The 24613-nt window shown below is 37.7% G+C and overlaps 1 protein-coding gene across 4 annotated transcripts; it reads right to left on the minus strand.

Moving 5' to 3' along the window:
- Positions 1–32: 32 nt before the first annotated feature.
- LOC307134538 (E3 ubiquitin-protein ligase RNF19B) lies at positions 33–24479 on the minus strand. Of its 4 annotated transcripts, none has more exons than XM_079830347.1 (10): positions 24425–24479; positions 20329–20687; positions 19201–19661; positions 15694–15896; positions 15463–15610; positions 10646–10808; positions 7994–8108; positions 5922–6053; positions 2253–2517; positions 33–1396 (listed from the first exon to the last, which is right to left on the minus strand). In XM_079830347.1, exons 2-10 carry the CDS (start codon positions 20587–20589, stop codon positions 1198–1200), a joined length of 1947 nt encoding a protein of 648 aa, XP_079686473.1. In that variant the 5' UTR covers positions 20590–20687; positions 24425–24479; the 3' UTR covers positions 33–1197. The 4 variants fall into 4 exon arrangements, with proteins under 4 accessions (XP_079686473.1, XP_079686474.1, XP_079686472.1 ...); XM_079830348.1 differs by having other exon boundaries at positions 2253–2496; positions 24425–24478; XM_079830346.1 differs by having other exon boundaries at positions 15463–15604; positions 24425–24470.
- Positions 24480–24613: the final 134 nt, after the last annotated feature.

The raw sequence follows: 24613 nt of genomic DNA on the forward strand, positions 1-24613 counted from the left end.
TATATAAAACAAGAAGAAAAACACGCCACCTTTCCATACAAATCTTTTTACTGACATACAGTTCCATTCATTGTTTCCAATCTGCAGTGCAGCTGTGAAGGTTCAGCTTTGGAAACTCCTGGTCCTGGAGGCAGGGCTGTCCGCTGCTCGTTTTGAATAGGACAGGGGGTAAAAGTTTGAGTTAGAGAGACCTGATCTAGCTTTTCTTTCGTTGATGCAAAGTGTCAAAAATACCAGTAAAGAAAGTCTAGACATTATGCAACTGTTGGCTCTGGGGTACCAGTACAATGTATTACTTAGCAAGCTGAAACTGTCAATGTAGATGTTTGAGATGAGACGTTCTCTTTAGTTAATGGGCTATTAAAGCTCTTGATTCATTAAATACTCAATAACAGCAGAGGGGGGAAAACACAAGTGCCTTTACTGCAGAAATAAAGATGTAAAGTGAAGAGAGAAAAACAAGATCACCAGTTTTCTAAGCAGCACTCATAGTCCTCATGATGTTTACGTTCCATAAGATCACAAGTTTTGACCCAAGATTATCATATTTAGGACATACTAGAAACAGCATGCCGCTGAGGGCTAATTCTAGACCTAAATCCCACAGATTTCCCCGCTCCTTCATGAAAATGCAGCAGTTATGTAAAATAAAATTGCATAATTCAAATGAATGAATACCATGAGGGAGAAGCCCAGAGCATTAGCCTGCAGCACACTTATCTTCAGCCTGCATTTCACCATGTTGTCATGGCGCATGTTAGGCTAGCAACTGTGGCAGAAATAACCATGCTAGTAATCCGGGGCTTATTACTGTTTCTTTTTCACCCTACGGATCAGTCAGTCAGGGGACATGAACCATATGGTCATTAGATAAAGGAAAAAGGGAAAATTAGCTAAAAGGAAAGCGATTCGAATAAATTAAACAGACCAGCATCCAAATAGGCAATGTGTTCTATAGGACACAGTATAAAATTGGTTAGCACTCCTCTTACTTGTCGACAAACATGCGCTTGGTCATTTGAGTTTATATGATCATCTTTAATCCCCTCTGTGGCATTTGGAAGCTGCCCTGGATGCTTTTCTCCATCTCTCTGTTTTCTTTCATGCTTGCTGACTCTCTGCGTTTGCAGGCAGAGGCTGGAAGCACCTAGTGGGAGTGTAGGTGGGCCGTGGAAGCCGTGGTTTTCCAGGAGTCGCTCAGACGCTGTCTATCTCGGGAACTGGCACGGGGTCGGTGCTCCCTGGCTGTTGAGAGGCACACAGAGGTTCACAGGGCTGGTTGAGCGATTCTGCCGACAGGCTCTTGCTAGACAGAACACTGCTGAGACTCGGCTTCCGGCCGCCCCGTGGCTGGGCCTCAATCTCCACACGGACCTCAATGTTGGTCCCTTCCCTGCTGTAAACAACAACAGTTTTAGGAAACAGGAGTCGATGATGTGAAGCTTTTTTTTAATATTCTATCTAATAATTTATAATAAAATATATTAAAAGTAAAATCTTGCATACAATGGTTTAAATACACCTTAATTTTGGTATATTTTGAGGGGTATAATGTCAAATATGTCAGAGTAATACGACTGTTGTGATATCATAATGAAGAAAAAATCCTGAGTAAAAAAAATATATAATTTCCAGTTTCCACAAAAATATTAAGCAAAGCAGCACAACTGTTTTGAATATTAATATTCAGAAATGTTTCTTGAGCAGAAAATCAGCATATTAGAATGATTTCTGAAGGATCATGTGACACTGAAGACTGGAGTAATGATCCTGAAAATTCAGCTTTGCCATCATTGGAATAAATTACATTTTAAAATACTTGCAAATAGAAAACATATTTTAAAGGGTTAGTTCACCCTCATGTCGTTCCAAACCCCTAAGTTTTTTAAGGTTAAACCATTGGTCACTTCCATTGGACAGAAAGCTCTCAGATTTCATAAAAAATCTTAATTTGTGTTCCGAAGGTGAACGAAAGTCTTGCGGGTTTGAACGTCACACAGAGGAGGGTGTGAATGATGACAGAATTTTCATTTTTGGGTGAACTATCCCTTTAAATTCTAATAATGTTTCACAATATTACCCTTTTTATTGTATTTTTAATTTTAAAAATAAATGCTGTTTTGGTGAGCATAAGAGACTTCTTTCAAAATGTTTTCGGCCCCAAACTTTTAAACAGTAGAGTATATGTTTTAACAATCCTGCTTACTTATTAATATTTAAAAAATGATTGCCATGTCATGACATTAGCTGACCTCAGAGCAAATGTTTGTGTACTGCTGAAGGCACACTCCTCAGCTACATCCACATCGTCTGACTGAACAACCTGCTCAGTGCTGTCATTATGTCCATCATTAGAGAGTTCAACGGAGCCCTTTGCTCCAGACGGGACCACACTGGTGCTGGGAAGCGGCATCACTTCCTCCACATTCACACTCACTTCCTGTACGCTTCCGTTGGTCAGAGCTGGGTTGGGCTGGCCAGTCCAATGATCACTGACTACATGAGAAAATAGAAGATCTTCAAGAGAAGTTTAAATGTCATCAGATCAGGCCAAACTGAGAGCTTAATATAGCAAAACTAATATTTCTTTGCATAATTAAATACAAACTCATACATACAGATAAGCCATTTATAATAAAGCAGGATCATGTTCAGGCAAACAGTGTCATGGGTAATGTGCAGTATAGTGATGGGTAAGCATTTTTTTTTTACTGTAGCTTTCCAAGCTAAAAACATTCATTATCTGAAGCTAAAGCTCTTTTAAAGGGGTCATGACATGAGAAATCAAATTTTCCTTGATCTTTTGGCATATAAGAGGTCTTTGTATCATTAATACATACTGCAAGTTCCATAATTTAAAACGTCCTCGTCATCAATAAAAAAACATTTATATAATCGAATCCGAGCTGGCATGTGACATCACAGGGGCACAATAATTTTCAAAGGAGTGCCTTTGGAACAAGACAGCCACGCCTACTTTTACATCATCGCATCGCTGTCCCCGCCCACTGGTGTTCGGCTGATGAGTAGATCTAAAGTAGTTGTTTACGATAAGAATGTGATACTAACAAGATTGTGATGCCACGCAGACGTTGTGCTGTTTCTACATAAGCTGCCTAAGGATCCCGATGTCAGAGAAAAATGGATTCAGTTTATTTTTACATTTCACTGTTGATTATTTGGTAATTCAGTCGCAATTTCGGTGCAGGCTTTGCAAACAGACTTTTACCATATGGACTTGACAGCAACGCCACACACATGAAAGTAACTGTTAATGCCTGATCTGTGATCAGTGATATCTGATGTGTAATTATTCAAGTTCAGGCAGATTTTCTTTGTCCCAAAAAGTAAATCAAGCCAGTGACTAAACGATCAACTTTCCCCTCAGCAGGCACCGGACGTCAATATGACGTCAGATTGACATTGGTCCCCAACGTTGGACAGACGTTGCATTGTGGTTGAAAATGAAAATTGGGTTGACGTCAGAACCCAACATCATATTGATATCAACCTCCAATGTCTGTCCTACGTTGGAGATTGACGTCAGTATGACGTTGGCTTGAGACTTTTACTCAACGTTGGATTTTGGTTACTGTACAACAACCTAAAAACAACTAAATATCAACGTCAGCTGACGTCGGTTTTGAACGTCAAGTTAACGTTGACATTACACGTTGAGCTGACATTGAATTTTGGTCACCTGATGTCGCAACCAAATAGCAGCGTCTTATAATGTTGTGTGCCTGCTGGGACATTGTTTCACTTAGTAGCCTGAAAATAATCTGTTATTTAAATTGTGAGTAAATTATATACAGGAAGCGATTAAAGAACGCTCTCTTTATAATGGCGAGTTTATCTGGACACTTGCCAAAACTGCCGTTATTATGAATGACGCTTTTACACTGCACAACGAAGCTCTTACTTATTTACATCATGTTTGCTGTTAGTTGTGGTGAAAGACAGAAATCGCGCTGTATGGACGTCTGTCATCTGCTCAATGCTCATCGCTGCAACTTTTCATGTGATGGGAAAAGATCTAAATATGATGCTATAATCAACACTTTTCAGGATTTGTTAATCTCAACAGCTGATATAGTAAAAACGAGGGGGTTCCACAGGTAATACGTATTTCACATTCAAAGATGTCAGCCAATCACAGCAGTGTGCATTTACACTGAAGTCTCACAGGAGACTTTTATTTCTAAATTATAACATTTTATTATGTATACTAACATTATAAGCGCATCTCAGGAAACATTATAAAATAATAGAAAAACTCTTCACTTCATGACCCCTTTAAAAATAGTAGTTAGCTATACAAATGAACAAGTAGCCAATTACACTGAATAGATACTTTAGGTAGCCACACTAAGTTCCAAACTAAAAGTAGCTACAGTAAGTGAATCTCTTTAAGGTGGTTAAATTACAGCAAAGATAATCTTAAAAGTAGTTAGCTACACTAAAAGTTCCTAACACAAAAGTAGCTAACTACAGTGAAAGCAAAGATACTCTTAAAAGTAGTTAGCTACACTAAAAGCTCCTAGTAAAAAGTATCTAACTACAGTGAACCCATCTAACAGGGAACATTCTAAGGTTGGTAAGGTTTTCACAAAGATATAAACAAAGGTTGTTTTTCCCTCCAATTTACGTTAATATAACGTTCGTTCAAAGTTATCTATTCCTGTTTTTTTCTGAAACATTTTAGTTTGTTAGTTTGTTTTGTTTAGTTAGTGAACATTGAAAAGTAATGTTCCCATAATGTTTGCAAAATTATTTTAAAAAAAAAAGTAATGTTCCCTTAATGTCCGTATAACCAATAAATGTTTTTAAAACATAAAAAAACTGGACCTGTTGACAGTGTTGGGGGTAACGCATTACAATTAACTTGAGTTACGTAATCGGATAACTTTTCAAGTAGCTAGTAAAGTAACGCATTACTTTTAAAATTTACAACAAAATATGAGTTACTTTTTCAAAAAAGTAATGCAAGTTACTTTTTTACATTTATTTGACTGACATCTCTCCTGTCCCCATGTTGAGAAAAATCAAGAGTAAGTGCGTTGTGTGTAAACATGATGGTTATTGTAGTTCTAGACTAAATGTGAGCATTTATTAATCTCATTTGCACAATAAAGATTCAGTACTCCTCAAAATGAATAAAATCAGTCAAATGCAAATTCAGAATACTATGCAAACCTCCAATTATTAAATGTTAAATAAAACAAATAGTTTTATGCATTTAATCTACCTTTGTTGACCAATGTCTTGCTGCTGACCTTTTCAGTTAAACCATGAGCAAAAATGACTTTAGATTTTATGTTTTTATTGATAAAACTTTTCTCTTGTGTCTTATTCTTCCATTATCCAGAACGACAGCACAGCTGAAAGGTCCTCTACTGTACATGCATGAATTTGCATTTTTACCTCAGCCTGAGGCTTATTATTTAAATGTTGGTGTGAAGAGGTCTTTACATTTGCACAAAAATATAACTTTTTGTTATGCAGCCCAGGTGAGAAAAAGTAACGCAAAAGTAACGTAAAGCAATACTTTTCTTAAACAGTAACTAAGTAACTCAATTAATTACTTTTTAAGGGAGTAACGCAATATTGTAATGCATTACTTTTCAAAGTAACTTTCCCCAACACTGCCTGTTGAACACTCAGAGATAACTTAACTGAAGCTACGTAGAAGCAGAATTATCTTGCTCTATTATCTAATATCCGTATTATATTATCCCTACATTATTGTATCAGCCATACAGCCGTTATCTGGCACAAAAACAACAAGAATCTCTGTACAAAACTGAACAGCTAGATTTACAGTTGAAACAGAAGCATTATTTTTTACTGCAGCTGAACTCCTCTTAGGCTACTGAGCAAATATTTAATTTAGTAGGGGCTCAACTTTTAACTGGACTTACAATTGGCCAGATCTTCCAGCTGTATGTTTCGTACTTCCGGAGGTTCAGTTTGTGGCCTGCACCAGCCATTACGGCACAACGACATGGGCACGACCCCGTAGACATACGTCAACATAAGAGGCACCCCAACACCTTGAAACACAGAAGATTTACTAAATTAGAATTAATTATGAAGTTATTCCAAAAGAGTATTATTATTAATAACAGAAAATGTTGTATAAGTGTACAAGTCCCTACTGTATATGCAAACGAATACATCAAATCACTGACATATTTACCTCAAAAGTGAACTTATTTTCAGATGAATCTGAAGGAAAAGGGCAGTAATTCACATAATGGCAGCGTAAATACACAGAGGCATAATGCTAGCAGCAAAGACAAGGACAACACGCAATAAAGGAGACAAAAGGCCATGATCCTCCTGGTTCTGGATGAGAACAGTGTGGCATTGTTGATGAGGACATTGTAGGGGACAAGGCCCCTCTGTGGCTCTCCTGAGGAGAGGTCAGAGCTGCAGAACAGACAGGGCTATTCAGACGGGAGAATGAGAGGGAACACAAGCTTTGGGTTTGGGAGGAGAGCACAGAGCAGTGAATGTGCTGCGCTCAGGTCTTCACGCTATGCCATGGAGATCGCTCTGACATTTTAGTTGCAGCCGGCTGCTGTAATCTTCCCCTCCCAGTTCCAACTCTCACAGGAGTGCCAAAGCAGAAGATAGATGAGTCATCAGAGACGACCGGGGCAGTCACTGTGTGTGTGTGTGTGTGTGTGTGAATGAAACAGCTGCATGTACAGTATATATGTAGGCTAAAATGTGTGCATAATGGACGTTAAAGGATTATTTCACCTACCCCCCACCCAAAAAAAGGTTATTTACCCTGAAATCATTCCAAAGCCATAAGATATTCTTGATTTTGTGGAACACAAAATGAGAAATCTTTAATAATGTGCCAGTTGCTCTTTTTCATACAATTATGATTGAGACTGGAGCTTTGAATAATATCAATAAAACCAATAAAAGATAAAAAATATCAACATCATAAAAGTGGATGCAATAGCTTTGCTTGATGAACAGATTTATGCATAAGTTGTTATTCAGCTAAATCAACTGATTTACTGAAAAGATGTGGGAAGTCTGTTCTTGGTTTCAGATGGCTTTTGCATTTCAAAGAGTGGCCTGGATATTCTTCAGTTCCCCTTTTGGGCTCCACAGAAGAAAGTCGCACAGGTTTGGAATGACATGAGGGTGAGTAAGTGATTTTTAGTCGAACTATCCCTTTAAGTGCTTTTTCATTTCTACTTTTTTCATTTAAGGTCTTTTCTGAGAGGCAAACTTGTGTCTTAAATAGCTTCATTTGTCTGAACTCATGCCAGAACAATCAATACCAAGAAATAACACTTAAGTCAGCACCTTTACATCGCCATAACAATAGGACCACTAAAGTGCCTTCTTAACACCCCTATTCCTCATTTTCATATTCAATAACATAAAAAAGATAAACACTACTGTTTAAAGGTTTGGGGTCAGTAAGAGTTTTTAATGTTTTTCAAAAAAGTGTCTTATGCTAACCAAGGCGGCATTTATTTGATCAAGGATACAATAAAAACTGTAATATTGTGAAACATTATCACAATTTAAAATGTTTTCTATTTTAAAATGTGATTCATTCCTGTGATGGCAAAGCTGAATTTTCAGCATCATTACTCCAGTATTCAGTGTCACATGATCCGGCAGAAATCCTTCTGATAGGATGATTTGCTGGTCAAGAAACATTTATTATTATCAATGTTGAAAACTGCTTAATATTGATGTGTAAACTGTGATTTATTCAGTATTCTTTGATGATCAGAAAGTTCAAAAGAACATAATTTCTTTGAAATAGAAATCTTACATTACAAACATCAATCAATTTAAATGCATCCTTGCTGAATAAAAGTATTAATTTCATTTAAAAAAAATGTATGGGTCCCAAACTTTTAAATGGTAATGTATCTAACATAAAACACAACATATAACATGAAATGACCTCTCAAATATGTAAGAAGCCAAAGTGGATAGATGAGTTTCTTACCCACAGTAATGGCCGCTATGACTGGAGACACAAAAACAGACATCATGACCCCACTGGCCACTGTCAGATAATGCTTACTTCCTGAGATATTGTTTTTCTTACAGCGACCATGGACCTGAAAGGCAAGCAAACAGATTCAGACTTAAAGTCGGCATGAAAAATCATGATCATCCTATCTTTTTTGTGATGCACTATATTGCCAAAAGTATTCGGACACCCCAAATCATTGAATTCAGGTGTTCCAATCACTTTCATGGCCACAGGTGTATAAAATAAAGCACCTAGGCATGCAGATGCTTCTACAAACATTTGTGAAAGAATGGGTCGCTCTCAAGAGCTCAGTGAATTCAAGAGTGGCTACGTGATAGGTTGCCACCTGTGCAATAAGTCCATTCGTGAAATTTCCTCACTACTAAATATTCTATGGTCAACTGTTAATGGTATTATAACAAAGTGGAAGCAATTGGGAACCTTCTGCAGAGTCACTATCTACAGACCTCCAAACTGCGTGTGGCCTTCAGATTACCTTCTGGGTTAGGCGGTTGCCAGGATAACGGTACTCGTCTGACTGCATTGTGCCACGTGTAAAGTTTGGTGGAGGGGGGATTACGGTGTGGGGTTGTTTTTCAGGGGTTGGGCTTGGCCCCTTAGTTCCAGTGAAAGGAACTCTTAATGCTTCAGCATACCAAAAACATTTTGGACAATTTCATGCTCCCCTTCCTGTTACAACATGACTGCGCACCAGTGCACAAGGCAAGGTCCATAAAGACATGGATGAGCGAGTTTGGTGTGAAGGATCTTGACTGTCCTGCACAGAGTCCTGACCTCAACCCGATAGAACACCTTTGGGATGAATTAGAGCGGAGACTGTGAGCCAGGCCTTCTCTTTCAACATCAGTGCCTGACCTCACAAAAGCGCTTCTAGAAAAATGGTCAAAAATTCCCATAAACACACTTGTGGAAAGCCTTCCCAGAAGAGTTGAAGCTGTTATAGCTGCAAAGGGTGGACCAACTCTATATTAAACCCCACGGATTAAGAATGGGATGTCATTAAAGTTTGTGTGCATGTAAAGGCAGGCGTCCCAAAACTTTTGGCAATATAGTGTATATTCAAGTGAAACGGCTTCTTAAAGGGTTAGTTCACCCAAAAATGAAAATTCTGTCATTAATTACTCACCCTCATGTCGTTGGACACCCGTAAGACCTCCGTTCATATTCGGAACACAAATGAAGATATTTTAGTTGAAAGCTGATGGCTGAGAAAGGCTCCATTGGCATTCAGTACATTGACACTTCCAAGATCCATGAAAGGCACTTAAAACGTCGTTACAAAGTCCATCTCACCACAGTGGCTCTACAATAATCTTACGATGCGACGACAATAGTTTTTGTGCGCAAAAAAAAATCAAAATAACACCTTTATCCAGCTTGTTCTCGACTTCCGTGTATGCCTCCACGACGCATGCGCGAGAATATGACGCAGATCCGGCGTTCGGACACATGACCCAGAAGCGATTTGTTTACGAGCAGAGGAAGACGCGCGTGTCTAAGCTGTTGGATTCTACATTGATCGTGCTTTAGGTCTCGGCGTAGTGCTCAAAATGGGGCTTAAGTGTGTATTTCATGGATTCCCGAACACCGGCGCTACGTAATATTCTCGCGCATGCGTCGTGGAGGCATACACGGAAGTCGAGAACAAGTTGGAAAAAGGTGTTATTTAGATTTTTTTTTGCGCACAAAAACTATTGTCGTCGCATTGTAAGATTATTGTAGAGCCACTGTGGTGAGATAGACTTTGTAACAAGTGTTTTAAGTGCCTTTCATGGATCTTGGAAGTGTCAATGTACTGAATGCCAATGGAGGCCTGTCTGAAGCCTTTCTCAGCCATCAGCTTTCAACTAAAATATCTTCATTTGTGTTCCGAATATGAACGGAGGTCTTACGGGTATCCAACGACATGAGGGTGAGTAATTAATGACAGAATTTTCATTTTTGGGTGAACTAACCCTTTAAACAAGAAAATTGATTTAGTTTATTGGTATAGCTGATTTAATTGGATCGTTGTGGTTGGCTAATTACTGCAATCTCATGTGGTTGACAGGTTGCTTGTGCCAGTGCACACGTCATCAGAGAAGAGACGTCGTTGCAAGGGGGAGGGGAATGTTTTTGATTAAAGATTTCAAGGGCACTCATAAAAATAACGATGTGAATGGATAAATCATTTATAATATAGGCTACACTGCAAGGTTTTTAAGTCACTTAAAATTAAGTAAGGCATACAAAGGAAGTAAGTGTTTTCTGATTAATCTGATTACTCTAAAAATATCCTGTTGTATTTTTTATGGGGCCCAAAAGAGCAAAATTGACGCCATAAATGAATGGCACAGTGAATCACTCTCTACTTTCTTTGCAAACATTTTCTATATCACATTTACCTGCTGTGTGAAGGGGACAGGTCTGGTGGATTTACATACATTTACATATATGCATTCGGCAGCATTTTTCTTATGATGAGCACACAGCCAGGGGCATGACCTTGTCTTTTTACCATCCTAGAGCTATTAAACGGTCACTGTATCTATTTCGCCACGGAGAGGACAGACATAGAAGCTCACTTTGAGTTAAATAATTCAGCATGCTTTAAGTCTTTACCTTGCGGCCCATATAAATCGGGATGCCCACAATGATGACCGGTAACGCAATGCCTGCTATGAGCGAGATCACCACCGGAGCCCCGAGCAGCATGCCGACCTGCCACAAAACCTTTCGGGTCTGCGACCACGGCTTCTTTCCCCAGAAAGTGCAGCCTGAGGGACTGAAAGAAAAAGAGGAAAATAAAGTTTTTCATTTACTGTATCATACGCACACACACTGTATATGACATGAGGTTAAAGATAAGACAAGGAATATAAGACAATAAAAGCCCGACACACACACACACTGTCTCATTTGGATCAATATTTTATGATCCCATCCTCGATTAGCCTCATGCACTGCCTGGGTGAATTACAATCCTCTATGGTCAGTGTCACTTCCTGTTTTGTTCAGTGTGGCAAAGTGTTACAGGGTTCTAGCTTGAAAGCCAATTTGAAGTAAATATTTGAAGACAACACTTTATTATTGATGAATGCTGATCCACCACTCAAAACAATAGCCAAGTTTTCATCCAAGGATTTTTTGCAGAATATGGATTAGCGCATCAAATAGTTAGCTGAAAGAAATGTGAATTATCGATACATTTTCAACACCATCTTTTTTCGTTTAACTTTAGAGCATACATTCTGTCAATACTCTGTCAAAAAGTCTTTAACACAAATAAATGATGTTCACACATGCATTCGTATGTTGCTCCCATTAAAGGGATAGTTCACCCAAAAATGAAAATTCTGTCATCATTTACTCACCCTCAAGTTGTTGCAAAACTTTATGAATTTCTTTGGTCTGCTGAACACAAAAGAAGATATCTTGAAGAATGTCGGTTACAAAACAGTTTATGGACCCCATTGACTTCCATAGTATTTTTTTTTATCCAAACTATGAAGTCAATGTGTCCCTTTGCTAAGGGTGTCAAAATGATTTGTTTCTACGATGCATCGCGATGCAGACGAGGATGATTCGGTATCAGTTCAGTAATAGACCATAACCGATTATAATGTACTGATTCTTTTCTGACGTCATTTGTCACGTACGTGTGTTGTCGCGGTAGCATACAATGGCAGAGGGAGGCGAGACGCGAGTGCAAGTAATTAAAATGCTCCAACTACTTTAAAAGCAGACATCTGGACACATTTAGGCTTTTATGAACAACCTGGTAAACACGACCTGGAGAACACACACGCTGTGTGTAAATAAAAACTGTAAATGTATCACATAAATGCACATCAATGTATCTCCGCAAGACGGATATAAATCCGATCTTCAATTCCTGCACTATATGCAGATTAATTGGAGTTCACGTCACTGAAAACAACAGATATGAGCTGCATTTTATTAATCATCAGCTAATTTCAAAATCAAAGACCGCAATAGGAGAGAGTGCGGCAACAGCACTGGTAAGATCATTCAGTTTCTTTACTTTTAATGAATATGACTGTATGTTGAGCACCTACGACTTTACTTTCAGTAGTTTGTGCGCTGACTTGATGAAGCGATACGCAGCTGCTCGTCTGTGGCGATGCGTGCTTCAGTAGCGCTGTCATATCTGGCCATATAGCCCATAACACACTCTCACACGTAATTTTTTTTAGCATTGTTGCAAGGAGTAAAATTTACATACGTGGTTTCAACAACCACATAAATTTAGACTTTAGTTTTGACTGTAATGCGGCCCAGACCACCTCCTGAAGTGTCTTTAGTATTTTGTGTATTTATTCTAAATGCTCCTGTTGTCTTCTGTGCCCAGACTTGAGTTTTGTTTGATACATTCAAGAAGCGTGTTTTCTTTGAGCAGGTAAAATTAAAGGTTCAGTTTATATAACTGACTGACAAAATTGTATCCATGAGGATGCAGTGCATCGTCAATGAAATGTGATGCATCGTGACATCGAATTGAACCGAATCGATTGCATGATAATCGTAAAAGTTGAACCAAACCGTGAAACCAGTTTAGGTTCACACCCTTACCCTTTGCCTGTTTGGTTACCCACATTCTTCAAAATATCTTCTTTTGTGTTCAGCTGAAGATATACATTCATACAGGTTTGCAACTTGAGGGTGTGTAAATAATGACAGGATTTTCATTTTTGGGTGAACCGTCTCTTTAAACCGCTGTATCTCAGTAATGTTCAAGGTTTTTTTTTTTGATGAAAATATTCTCTCAACATGTCGATCCATACCTGTATGGTTGTCTTTCTTTCTTTCTTTCTTTCTTTCTTGTCCATACAATGAAAGTTAATGGGGTTCAAAACAACACTGGGCTCCACTGACTTTCATTGGACAAAAAAGACATTTTTTCAAAATATCTTCTTTTATATTCCACCAAAGAAAGAAAGGTTTGTAATGACATGAAGGTGAGTAAATGATGACAGCATTATGTATGTATTCTGCCATTTCATAAAAATCTTTCTCCAGCCAGCTGGAGCCGAGCAGAATGGGTGTTCATTAAATTAAGAAACCTGCTTCTAGCAAATCATGGGGGTTGGGTTGCATGGACAGGGAAATATGAACCGAGATTTGTACTGATTAATTGACAAAAGTCGGTGCTGGCCGACATCCAAGAATGGAAAAATCTATTCGCAATCAGCTTTGGTGCAGCGATAGCTTAATGAAACTGGTAGCAAAGTCGCTATTTTAAAGCTCAGACCTCTAAAACGCCTCAGCTTCTGCAAGACTTGTGTTGATTAAAAGTAATTAAGCAAATCTGATAATCTGCAACGTTCATGAAGTCGGCTACAAAAACAACTCGGCACAATCTCAGTATTCCAGGGCCAGAAAAACATTCTTGTGCAGCAGAATTACCCCTGTTTAGCTTGGACCGAATGTGTCAGAGAGTAGCTTAATAACAGATCACAAACTCTGGTGAATGCTTGTGATGAATGTGGGCTATGTGCTTGCAGGCAAATGTCCTATATTTCTAAGCTCTGCACCCTGGATAAATGTTCTGTAAATGTTAATTAGAAAGTGAACAGTAGCCTACAGTAACTTAATCAATTAATAAATGCAGTGAGTTTCTCTTACACAACAACGTAGCAAATTTTGCATACAAAACTGCAGGCACATTCTAAAAATCACAGATTACAAACTATGATTATGGTTAATGAAACTTCCAAGGGTAGCATGTTTTTTAAAATCATTTTGCTGGGAAATAAAGTATGTAGAATGTACAGGGTTGATACAATGAGCATTTGAGAGGAAGAGTGTTCAATGTTAGAGGCATCAAATCTCCAGAATGAGATACCTATGATAAAACTGTATATTCTGCCCCTTTTTTGTCCATGAAATAATCTGTACCCTTTTGTCAAATTTTTCAGTATTTTCTGCACCATTATTTAATTATTTAAATTATTTTCTATACGACTGTTCACAGAGATTAGCGAACCATTATTTAAAATAATAATAGATATTCAAATCGTTTATTGTGGTATACATTACATTACAGTTCAAAAGTTTTGGACAGGTACGATTTTTTTATGTTTTTGAAAGTATTTTCTGGGGACCTCATGTGATTTAGAAAATTCTAAAGTGAAAGTATAATATGCACAGCCGCACATGCATTTATGACGTAGCGCGTTATGAATGCAGCCTTTCTTTGCGAAATACGGATAAAAATACGCACAAGAAACAAAAACCATCCTGGCCAAATCACAGAGATGCCGATTCGGACGGGACTAATATTATCACAGGACCTCTGTGTTCGGCGAAATATGGAAGGTCATTTGCGGGGGAATTTTTACTTTACAGATTAAAACGGGATTAAAATCACAGACAACCTCCGCAATTATTACAAATTACTAGAGGTCACCAGGTAATACTAATCCCGTGCGAATAGGGCTTTATGCTCACCAAGGCATTTATTTGACCAAAAATATAGAGATATTGTGAAATACAACTTAACTTAATAACTGTTTCCTATTTTAATTAGGGCTTTCAAACGATTAATCACGATTAATCGCATCCAAAATAAAAGTTTGTGTTAACATAATATATGTGTGTGTACTGTGTATAATTATTATGTATATTTGAATACACACACATACATGTATATATTTAAGAAATATTTGCATGTATATACTATATATATATATATATATATTTTTTTTTTTTATAAATATACATATTTTATGTATAAATATAAAAAGAATTCTTAAATATAAACATGCATGTGTGAGTGTATTTATTTATACATAATAATTATACACAGTACACACACATACTGTATATTATGTAAACACAAACTTTTATTTTGGATGCGATTAATCACGATTAATCATTTGACAGCACTTTTATTCCTGTAATTGTAGCATTACTCCAGTCTTCAGAATCACATGATCCTTCATAAATCATTCTAATATGCTGATTTGCTGCTCAAGAAACATTTCTTATTATTATCAATGTTAAAAACACTTGTGCTGCTTAATATTTTAGTGGAAACCATGATACATGTTTATTCAAAACACAGCATTCATTTGAAAACTTTTGTAACATTATAAGTCTTTACTGTCTTTTTTTCTCAATTTAATGTGTCTGTCCTTGATAAAAGTATTAATTTCTTTAAAAAAATCTTTCTGACCTTTTGAATGGTAGTGTATTTCAGATAAATCCACCTTTAAAGTGCATACAAATCTAAACTGAACTGTGGTTGGTTGCTTTTCACAATCAGACGGTATCTTCCTGTCAAAATGGGCAGTTCTTGTACAAAATAAGCTACAACGTGGACAAGACCTTAGCTGTGAGCGATTAGTCAAAGATCTGGCTGCGTGCGACTACTCTTACTGTAACTTGATGACCGTGTGTGTCCTGTATGCGTGTACCTGAGGTAGTGCACATCAGTGATCTCCTGCATGCACAGCCAACAGAACTGACAAGCACACACTGTACAGTTCATTCTATTGCAGCTGCCATCATTAGTCTTCATGATGTAGGCCCCACAACGTGGACAGGGCTTGATTTCCTCTGCATCTTGAAGAGCGACAGCAGAAACAAACATTTTAGCTGGGACATCAAACGGATATTTGGTTAGTCCCTCAATATCTGCACCATACCGCCAGGTTCCTCGTTGAACACGTAGAGAGTGGAGACATCATTGACTCCTGATGTGTGGCGAGCGCGCTGACGTCTGGCTTGGTCGCAAGTCTGGTCTGGGTGCCACAACTGACGGCAGTGGTAGCAAAACTCGGTTTCACAGCCTTCCCGACCACAGCTTAGCTTGGGACACTCCGCACAGCCGTAAGCTATCACTGCATAGCTAATGAATGACAGAAACGACACAATAAAACATAGAGATTATGCAGTAAGTAAATTATATTCCAAATAAGAACAATATGCAGCTAGTTAACATGTGTTAATTAATATTTTACACACACATCATTTGATATGTGAACATAAGCCACCATGTAGCAGACGGTGGTGGTTACAGCTATCGTGGTTTTTTGTGCTTCAGTCACAGTAGTAAAGAGAGAGAGGATGCTCTCTGTCCCATGTGGAGGGACTGCAGGTGATACCTAATACTGGCTTGTTGACAAGAAATGCCAAACAGCCACAGATTCCCATCATTACCCTGATCCGGTTACCATTACGAAACCTAAAGCTAGGCTCCAGAACTATACATAATGCACCACAGAGGAGAACCTACTTGACAATGACAATGATCTGCCACTTTTTTATGCTCTTGCTCATTAAAAATACAGCTAAAACCCACTACAAGCCGGTGTGACTGAGGATGACCTAGTAGACCATTTCAGTCAAGCTAGTTAAGGCTCCGATATACTTCAAGCGAAATTGAAGAACAAACTGATGTGACGTCATTTTCGAACAAAATCAGGCCAAAACGAACTTCCTTTGGAGTTTGTTTTGGGAGTTCGAAACAGCTTGCTAAAGCGAACTTTCTGGAAAAGTTGGTAAACACCTTTGTACTACCATTGGTCCATGGCGATTACATAATAGGTAGGTGTGAGTGGAGGCTCCGCCTTCTTTCACATAAAACTCTTTTCTGGTTAATTTCTTCTGTTGAGTCCGTAAAGTCAGACGTCCGCGACTGAAAACATGAACACACTGACTGGAGAACTGCTTTATAGTAGGGCTGCACAATATATCGAAATATCTCAAATGTACATATCGCAATATCGCAACGGCACACAATATCTGAATGATTTTAATAGGCTACTTCAACATTGTGAAAAGTGTACGTTTTAGGTCAACGCATATACCAGAGAATAGACTGGGCACAGGACTGTTACTTATGTGACTTGCTTGACGTTAAAAAGAGTTATTAAACGCAATAACTTGCGAAAAACAACTCTTGCAGTCTCGCGCTGTCTGCTGTCTGACACACACACCGAAACGTGCGCACAAGCCGTCTCTCTGAAAGCGTGTGATCCCTTCAGTTCTGTTTCGTGTCTTGTTACTCGAACTGTCAAATACACACCCAGTTATGTCAAAATGGCTGTCTTGATGAGTATTCATGTAAACACAGTCGGTTATGCTTTAAGTGAACGATATCAGTTGGGGAAAGAAACCGAATGCGTGTCAATAGGATCCGTGCATTAGGTCTTAAAGTGACAGCCTGCTAATACAGTAAACCTGCCGCTGTCTGTCAAACAACAAAAGAACAAGAGAAAATCACTGTTGCTCTTGGCTGAATAACCTTTATAGCTTTATTATGTATCAGTGTATATTTAATTAATGTGAAGAAAGATAAATTAAAATAACAAAAATAATCGTCCACCCCTAGTTCAGGTGTCTTTGTTTACCTGGATGTTCTTGATGTTAAGTTTTAGGTTGATCTAACTATAAATGACCAAGTCAAGCAAAGAGTTTTTGGTATTTAAATATTGGCATTGACATTTTTTGGTTTGTTTACATTGATTTTAAAATTGTATTGTCAGATTTGTGACATTCATTTTTGCTAAAACACTGCTGGTCACTTTCAGAAGTTGTAGCGATGCTTTCTTTTCCCAGAAAGAATGTGAAACACATAAATGGTATCATTCTCAGTTTTTAAATATTTTTTAAAAATATAATTTAAATAGATTTGACACACTTAAAGCAATATCGTATCACATATCGAATGTCACATTATTTAACAAGGTACTGCGTATAGCATTTTTCTTCAATATCGCACAGCCCTACTTTATAGTGGAAAAAGTCGAGACACTGACACTGTTTTTCATGTTTGATACAGTAAAGCTGCTTAATTTTAAGCAATCTATTGTATAAAGTGCTATATAAGTAAACATGACGTGACTTTACTTGAGTGCCGAAATGTAGAGCTTGTGCAAACATATCCACGTTGCTATGATCAGATGCTTTTCTTATGCTTTATTTTAAAAATGCTTGCTGTTTTCTCAATTTTGTTGTGTTTATTTTGTTATTGAGGGCACGCAGCACATATTCATCTAAACTTCTCTCTCAATTGTGTGGGTGGTGTCGGATGTTCACCAACAGTATATCGAGAGAGAGATTTTTTCCTGAAGAACTCTGGAAAAAAAGGAAAACTTCTCACAAGCAATTCCATTAATATTATGTGGTGCCTCTATGTCAGCAAGTTTTTTCTATGAAACACAATTTAATTTGTTGTGACTAGCAGCATACTGTAAAAAAATGTCAAGAGGGGATGCACAATATACAGTATCAGTATCAGTTATCGGATGATCAGGTTTTTATGTATTATATAAGGTTAATAATTTAATGACACTGCTAAATGTAATCTTCAACAAATCTAAAAATTAATATACATTTTTCTTACTGTACATTAATTTTATGATGCATAAATTCACTTGTAGCATTTCATTGCTGACTTTAGGTTTTAATGCCCATTAAAATATTTTTTTTTTATTCAATTTAAAAATGGACATTTATCGTTTATCAACCATAATGTAAATGGTTATTGGCCACAATATGAATATTGTAATCAAAAGTAAAATTTCTGCTTTATATTTAACAGGGTTGCACCAATATAAACATTTTGGCTGATACCGATAACCGATAATTCTGTGATTTTTTTAAAACTGTAATTTTCCTTTTTGAAGTAATTACAATCATATTTCAAGCAATTCAAAACCCTCATGGCGAACAGTGCGCATCTGAAGTGTCTCAGCGGAAGCCTGAAGGAAATAATCCATTATTTATCGGTTTTAATATATCGGCCAAATTTTCTTATTGGGCCGCTACTGATAACATTAAAAATGAACATACAGTTCTGGAAAAAATTAAGAGACCACTTAACATTCATTTCTCAATGTCAAGTGGTCTCTTAATTTTTTCCAGAGCTGTATATCGGCCGATACCGATATGGTGGCCGATATATATTTTACATCCCTAATATTTAACAACAACGATAAATTCATTGCACTTTTTCTACCACTTTTAATATAAATTATAGATGAAAAAAATTTGACATCTAAAACCTTTCAATGAAAGAAAGTTACACTAATATTATATGTCATCAAGTGAAGGTAATATCAAATGTTGGAACAATATCCCTCTATAATGGCACCTAAGAAGAGGATGGGACAATAGCTGTGCTTCACCAATCACATTTATGTGCTAACCTGCAGTCTGGGGCTGGGCACCAGCGCGTGTCCGGGTCAGCAGCCAGAAAGCGGCGCAGCTGAAACTCTTCGAAGCGCTCAAGCAGTGCACCGTCATCCAGGATGGCACGGACGTCGGGCAGAGCCAGCACTTCAGGGCACTGCGGGCAGGCGATTCCCACACGGCTCTCCGAGATCTCGATGCGTAGGTATTGGCGCAAACAGTCGGTGCAGGCACGGTGCTGGCAGGAGGACAAGCGAGGGAAGTGGCCGCGTGGTTGACTCAGGAGGCAGAGCGGGCACTCGACCAGGTGCTCGAGCAGCTGATCCTGACTGGAGGAGGACAAGGACAGTACACCCATTGAGCCACTGCTCCCACACTCCACACCTCCCTCGTCATCTCCCACTCCACCTCCTTCCCCTTTCCCAGGATCTCCTCCATCCCTACCGCCCTCTAATCCAACATCAATGTGAGCCCGGTCCTGAGAGGAAAGACAAAATGACTGAGGGCAGTAATGAAAGTTAGGACTTTTTCTCAGACCAATGAAGACAAGTTAGCTTTACGAAAACTGTGTTTTATTAATTAAATAAGAAAATGACATGTCTGTTTCTAACCACTTAACATGACAAATGAGACATTCATAATAAAACAAATTAGATCAAATGACTTGTGGGATGTCATGCATCTAATTTTTCCGTGGGTGTGAGCATGGTGGTGTCCCACTGGAAGTGGTCCAAATGGCGGCCCAAATGTCCAGTGTGGGTACAGTTTTATTTTCATTGTATTGAAAGATCACATTTTGATAATACTTCCTTTGTGTTCCAAGAAGAAAATGTCACGTGTTTCACAGAGGATGCCAGTTGAATGTGCAAATTTTTGACTTGACATCATTGTAGATAGACACTTTTTTATTTACAATAATTATGCTATTTAATCATAATTTTTTGGGGAAGTTGCTTTCAAAATTCACTTGACTCTGCAATCTGAGGGAGCATGTTTGATGCTTTTGAAAGGAAGTGAGATAATAAAGTGTCTACCAGGTAAAATGAGCCATTAACACCAACTGCTTACAGAACACACAGATTAAACTGAAACTTTAATGGTTGCAAATGTACAGAGAAAGAATAAATGTATAGATGTCATCTTACTTGTTCCACATGTTCATGCTCATTGGGTGTGAGAGTGATGGCCACTTCCTCCTTGTTCAAAGTCCCGGCGGGCTTCTCAATCCTGGGGTCAGATTTGGGCTTTCGGCTGAAGAAGCTGAGAAAACTGAGGGACTGTGACTGCTGCTTGGGTCTCTTCATTGTACAGAGCTGGACAGTCCAGTTTGTGTGTCTCTGTTTGTCGCTTATGGTCTGACACTGAACATTGGCAAATAGACCATTGTGGTGAAGTAGAAAAATCATCCACAACAGCGTTTCCTGATCGAGGTCATCCTTGGTTTCTTCTCACATGAAATGTTTATGTTCCTTCAGTTATCCAAACGAACCGCAAATGTTCATAACTGGGGGAAATAACCCATATAAACAGTAAGATTGTTGTAGAAAACATATTTCAGTGCAAATCCATTCCAAAGTTTGGGGTCAGTAAGATGTGTTAATGTTTTTGAAAGAAGTCTCTTAACTGTTTTCTGTTTTAATTTATTGTAATTTATTCCTGTGATGACAAAGCTGAATTTTCAGCATCATTACTCCAATCTTTAGTGTCATATGTTCCTTGCAAAAATTATTCTAATTTGCTGATTTGCGGCTCAAAAAACATAGATTTTTCTTCTTCTTCTTATCTTTGTTAAAAACAGTTGTGCTTCTAATATTTTTGTGGATAATAATTCTTTGATGAATAGAATGTTGAAATAGAAATCTCTTATAATGTTTTGATCAATTTAAAGGATTAGTTCACTTCAAAATGAAAATGTTCTGATAATTTACTCACCTCCATCTCATCCAAAATATTCATGTCTTTCTTTCTTCAGTCAAAAAGAAATTAAGTTTTTTGAGGAAAATATTCCAGGATTTTTCTCCACATAATGGACTTTGATGGCAACCAACGGGTTAAAGGGTTATTCTGTATGTTGCATTTGACCTTTTTATTTATTATGTTTGATGGATATGTTTTTATTGAACATTATTTTTATGTAAAGCACTTTGAACTGCATTATTTGCCTGAAAAGTGCTATATAAATAAAGTTTATTATTATTATTATTATTATTATTATTACTAGATAAGACCCTATTCCTTGTCTGGGATCGTTTAGAGCCCTTCGAAGCCCTTTGAAACTGCATTGATTTGGACCGACAACCTGTTGGTTGCCATCAAAGTCTATTATGTGGAGAAAAATCTTCTCAAAAGAGGAATTTTCCTCAAAAAACTTCATTTCTTTTCGAGTGAAGAAAGAAAAACACAAACACCTTGGATGAGATTGGGGGTCAGTAAAATATCAGGAAATTTTCATTTTGAAGTGAACTAATCCTTTAATGTTTTCTTGCTGAATAAAAATCGTGCTAATCCCAAACTTTTAAACACATATATTGCACATACTCTAAAAGTCATGTTATGAATCATTTTAAAATATATTTTTCAAGGTAAAAATATTACGGATGCACCGATATGAAATTCTGGAAAGCCGATAACCGATATATTGGCAGATAAATCTAAAACCAAAATGGTATACGTTTTGAAAGCCTAATTACAAAAACAAAACTCTCACTATTAAAAGCCGTGTTCCAAGCACACAATTATAATGTTCTCATAATTTTATGTAGCCTATATGACAGACTTGCGCTGCACATGCACTTAACTGTATTGAACTTAATTTCAATCATATTTCAAGCAAATTCAAAACCATCATGGCATCAGCTGAAGGAAATGATCCATTATTTATCTGCTTTAATATATAACATTATAACACGATAACATTAAAAATAAACATATAGCTATCGGCCGATACCGATATAGTTGCTGTGGCTGATTTATCGGGCATCCCTAAACAACTTTTTATAAGATGCTTCCAAAGACCCTGATTATTTCATGTCTTGTAAACTATTCTCTCTATATGCAAAGACGCCTGCATAGTGCACATTTTCACTGAGAGGCAGTTATTATGTGCTATCGAGGGATGAAGCCCGTGGAATAGAGAAGTCTGAGCTGTATTTTATCTTGATACATGATCATGTGAAATTAATCTCCCAACTGGACCCCAGACTGTTACATTCATATCAACAGTCAATATGTAATGGAGAAGGAGATGCCAGACAGACGAAAAAATTGTCCAGACTGACTTCTTTTTTCCCCTGAAGGATTCAGAGGCTTCCATGTGGGGGGTGGGGGTTTTACTTTCAATTGTTAATGCTACTCCCCTTGAAAGAAACACTTACGTGGAGAGCCAGATATGAAGATGGACACTGATGCACCTGACTCCATATCAGAAAGATAACCTCATTACTTAAGAACATCATGTTCGAACGTTTTAAAAATGAACAGACATATCTGGCCTACGAAACTTAGTTATGTTGTCTTGGCAACAGTTAAAGTACTAAAATTTACTAAAAGTAAAGCTGAAATAAAAAATACATTTTGAAATATTTTGAAAAACTAATCAAATGACAAAAGCACACAACAAAATTACTCAAATGTAGCTGAAAATATAAAAATATAAACTAATTTATAAAAATAATATATATATAATACTAAATTTGACATGTTTATAGTTATTTTGCTAAGAATAATATAAGAATACAAACTGCTAAATGATTCAATAATAATAATAAAAACTAAAAACATATATTCATGAGGATCAATCTCATCAAAGCTCTGCAGATATTCTGATGCGGTCTCGCATTAAATCTGATTAAATAGCAATTTAGAGATATGGCCTATAAAGCTACCTAGAAAAAAACAATATGGTAATTAGAAATAAATAGAAAATCAATGACTTATTCTTCTTGTAGAGTCTTAATAGTAAAACAACTAAATTCCTCACACTTACCCTTTTTAAAACAATCCCGAGAAATCATGGTTTTGTTAAATAGAGAAAAACATTCAATCCCACGGGCCAAAAAACCCAAGATCCGCTAAAGATCAATATTTTGATCTCAGATAAGCAACATCAGCCCCATCTGGCAGCATTACGTAATTAATGTGAGGGTCTGTCTGTGTCTTGCCTTTGACTGCATGCTCCATCACTCAACAGAACAGAAACCAATAAAGAGGACCTATAATATCAAGGTCATTCAACACTCTGACATGCAGGGTTTTAAAATGCACCGGATCGAGCGTGAAGCCTGAATTAAAACGGTTATAATGGAGGCTGTTGGACTCCAAAGCTTTTTTAATTACATGATATATTAAATTATTTCATGGGTGCATTTAGACATTCTAAGAGACACAACGTGGCTGTTCTGATAGCTTATCATTGATTCCCACCGTCGTTATATTATTATCCCTCTTGCATGCATGGAAAAGAAATACATTTATCATGCATAATGCAGTGCCAGTGGACCTCAATGATGAGACAAAGCTCAAATGTGTTTTATAGCTTCTCTGGCCATAGAGCAAAATCCTGTGGCTGAGATCTTTGGATTGGCTTTAGTGTGTTTTCTTTCTCTTGGTTCCCTGGACTATTCCTGGACATGCACTCAACGGTTTTCTTGTTTAACCACATTAAGCAAAGTTGGGCAACAACTTGGCAAACCCAAAATATCAAAAGCCGAGGCAATGTTATCATAGCTCTGTTTTCAGTTAGGCTCTTTTGAAGAGGGAGGGGATCCCATTAATACCCTGACTAATAACTCTCATAAGAAAAGCATCGTGGCAATGCCGTTTAGGACGTTATATGAGGAGGACACACCTCCACGTTAGGGCCAAGAGCGACATTTACACCAACTGTTACTTTAATGATATACGGTACGAATATTTATATAGCTATTATATGTATTTACCTACATAATAACTAACAGAAGACCTCTCGACTGTGCGGACATGTGTCCTTTAAACAGTCCTTACATTCTATTGACTGAAATTCGTTGTCTACGAACAGAGTGTGTGTATTATTAATTAATCAGAAGGTCTGACCAGGGCATCACAGCACTGCAGGGAGTGGCAAGGTTATTACGTATTACAGTTCGCCCCTGCCAAATAATACACTTTTATGCGTTCATGCAGCGTATGATATTGTAAGGCAGAAGACAAAATCATCTTCTGTCCAAAAGATACCGCACAATAATTTAATGAAATCAGCCTTACCTCCGCTCAGTGCGTTATCAGCTCAGCACCATCGGTTGGTTGGCTCCTCCCACTGAGCGGCTGAGGACTCGCGAGCTCCCGCGGCTCCTCCCACTGCTGTAAAACGTCGCCTGTTTGGTGTCTTTGAGCGTTTTTCTGGACCCTGTGGTCCGAGATTCGCCGCATGACGTTGGCGAGGAGATCCCCTTG

The sequence above is a fragment of the Gobio gobio genome (genome assembly GCF_949357685.1).
Source record: "Gobio gobio genome assembly, chromosome: 12".
NCBI classification, from domain to species: domain Eukaryota; kingdom Metazoa; phylum Chordata; class Actinopteri; order Cypriniformes; family Gobionidae; genus Gobio; species Gobio gobio.

Excerpts from the sequence above, each read along its gene's own strand:
- LOC307134538 (XM_079830347.1), bottom strand. The coding sequence starts at position 20,589 with ATGATTTTTCTACTTCACCACAATGGTCTATTTGCCAATGTTCAGTGT. Across the intron at positions 15,611-15,693 it reads GTTCAACGAGGAACCTGGCG|ATGCAGAGGAAATCAAGCCC; the intron begins GTATGGTGCAGA and ends TCGCTCTTCAAG. Across the intron at positions 10,809-15,462 it reads ACTGATGTGCACTACCTCAG|TCCCTCAGGCTGCACTTTCT; the intron begins GTACACGCATAC and ends TTTTTCTTTCAG.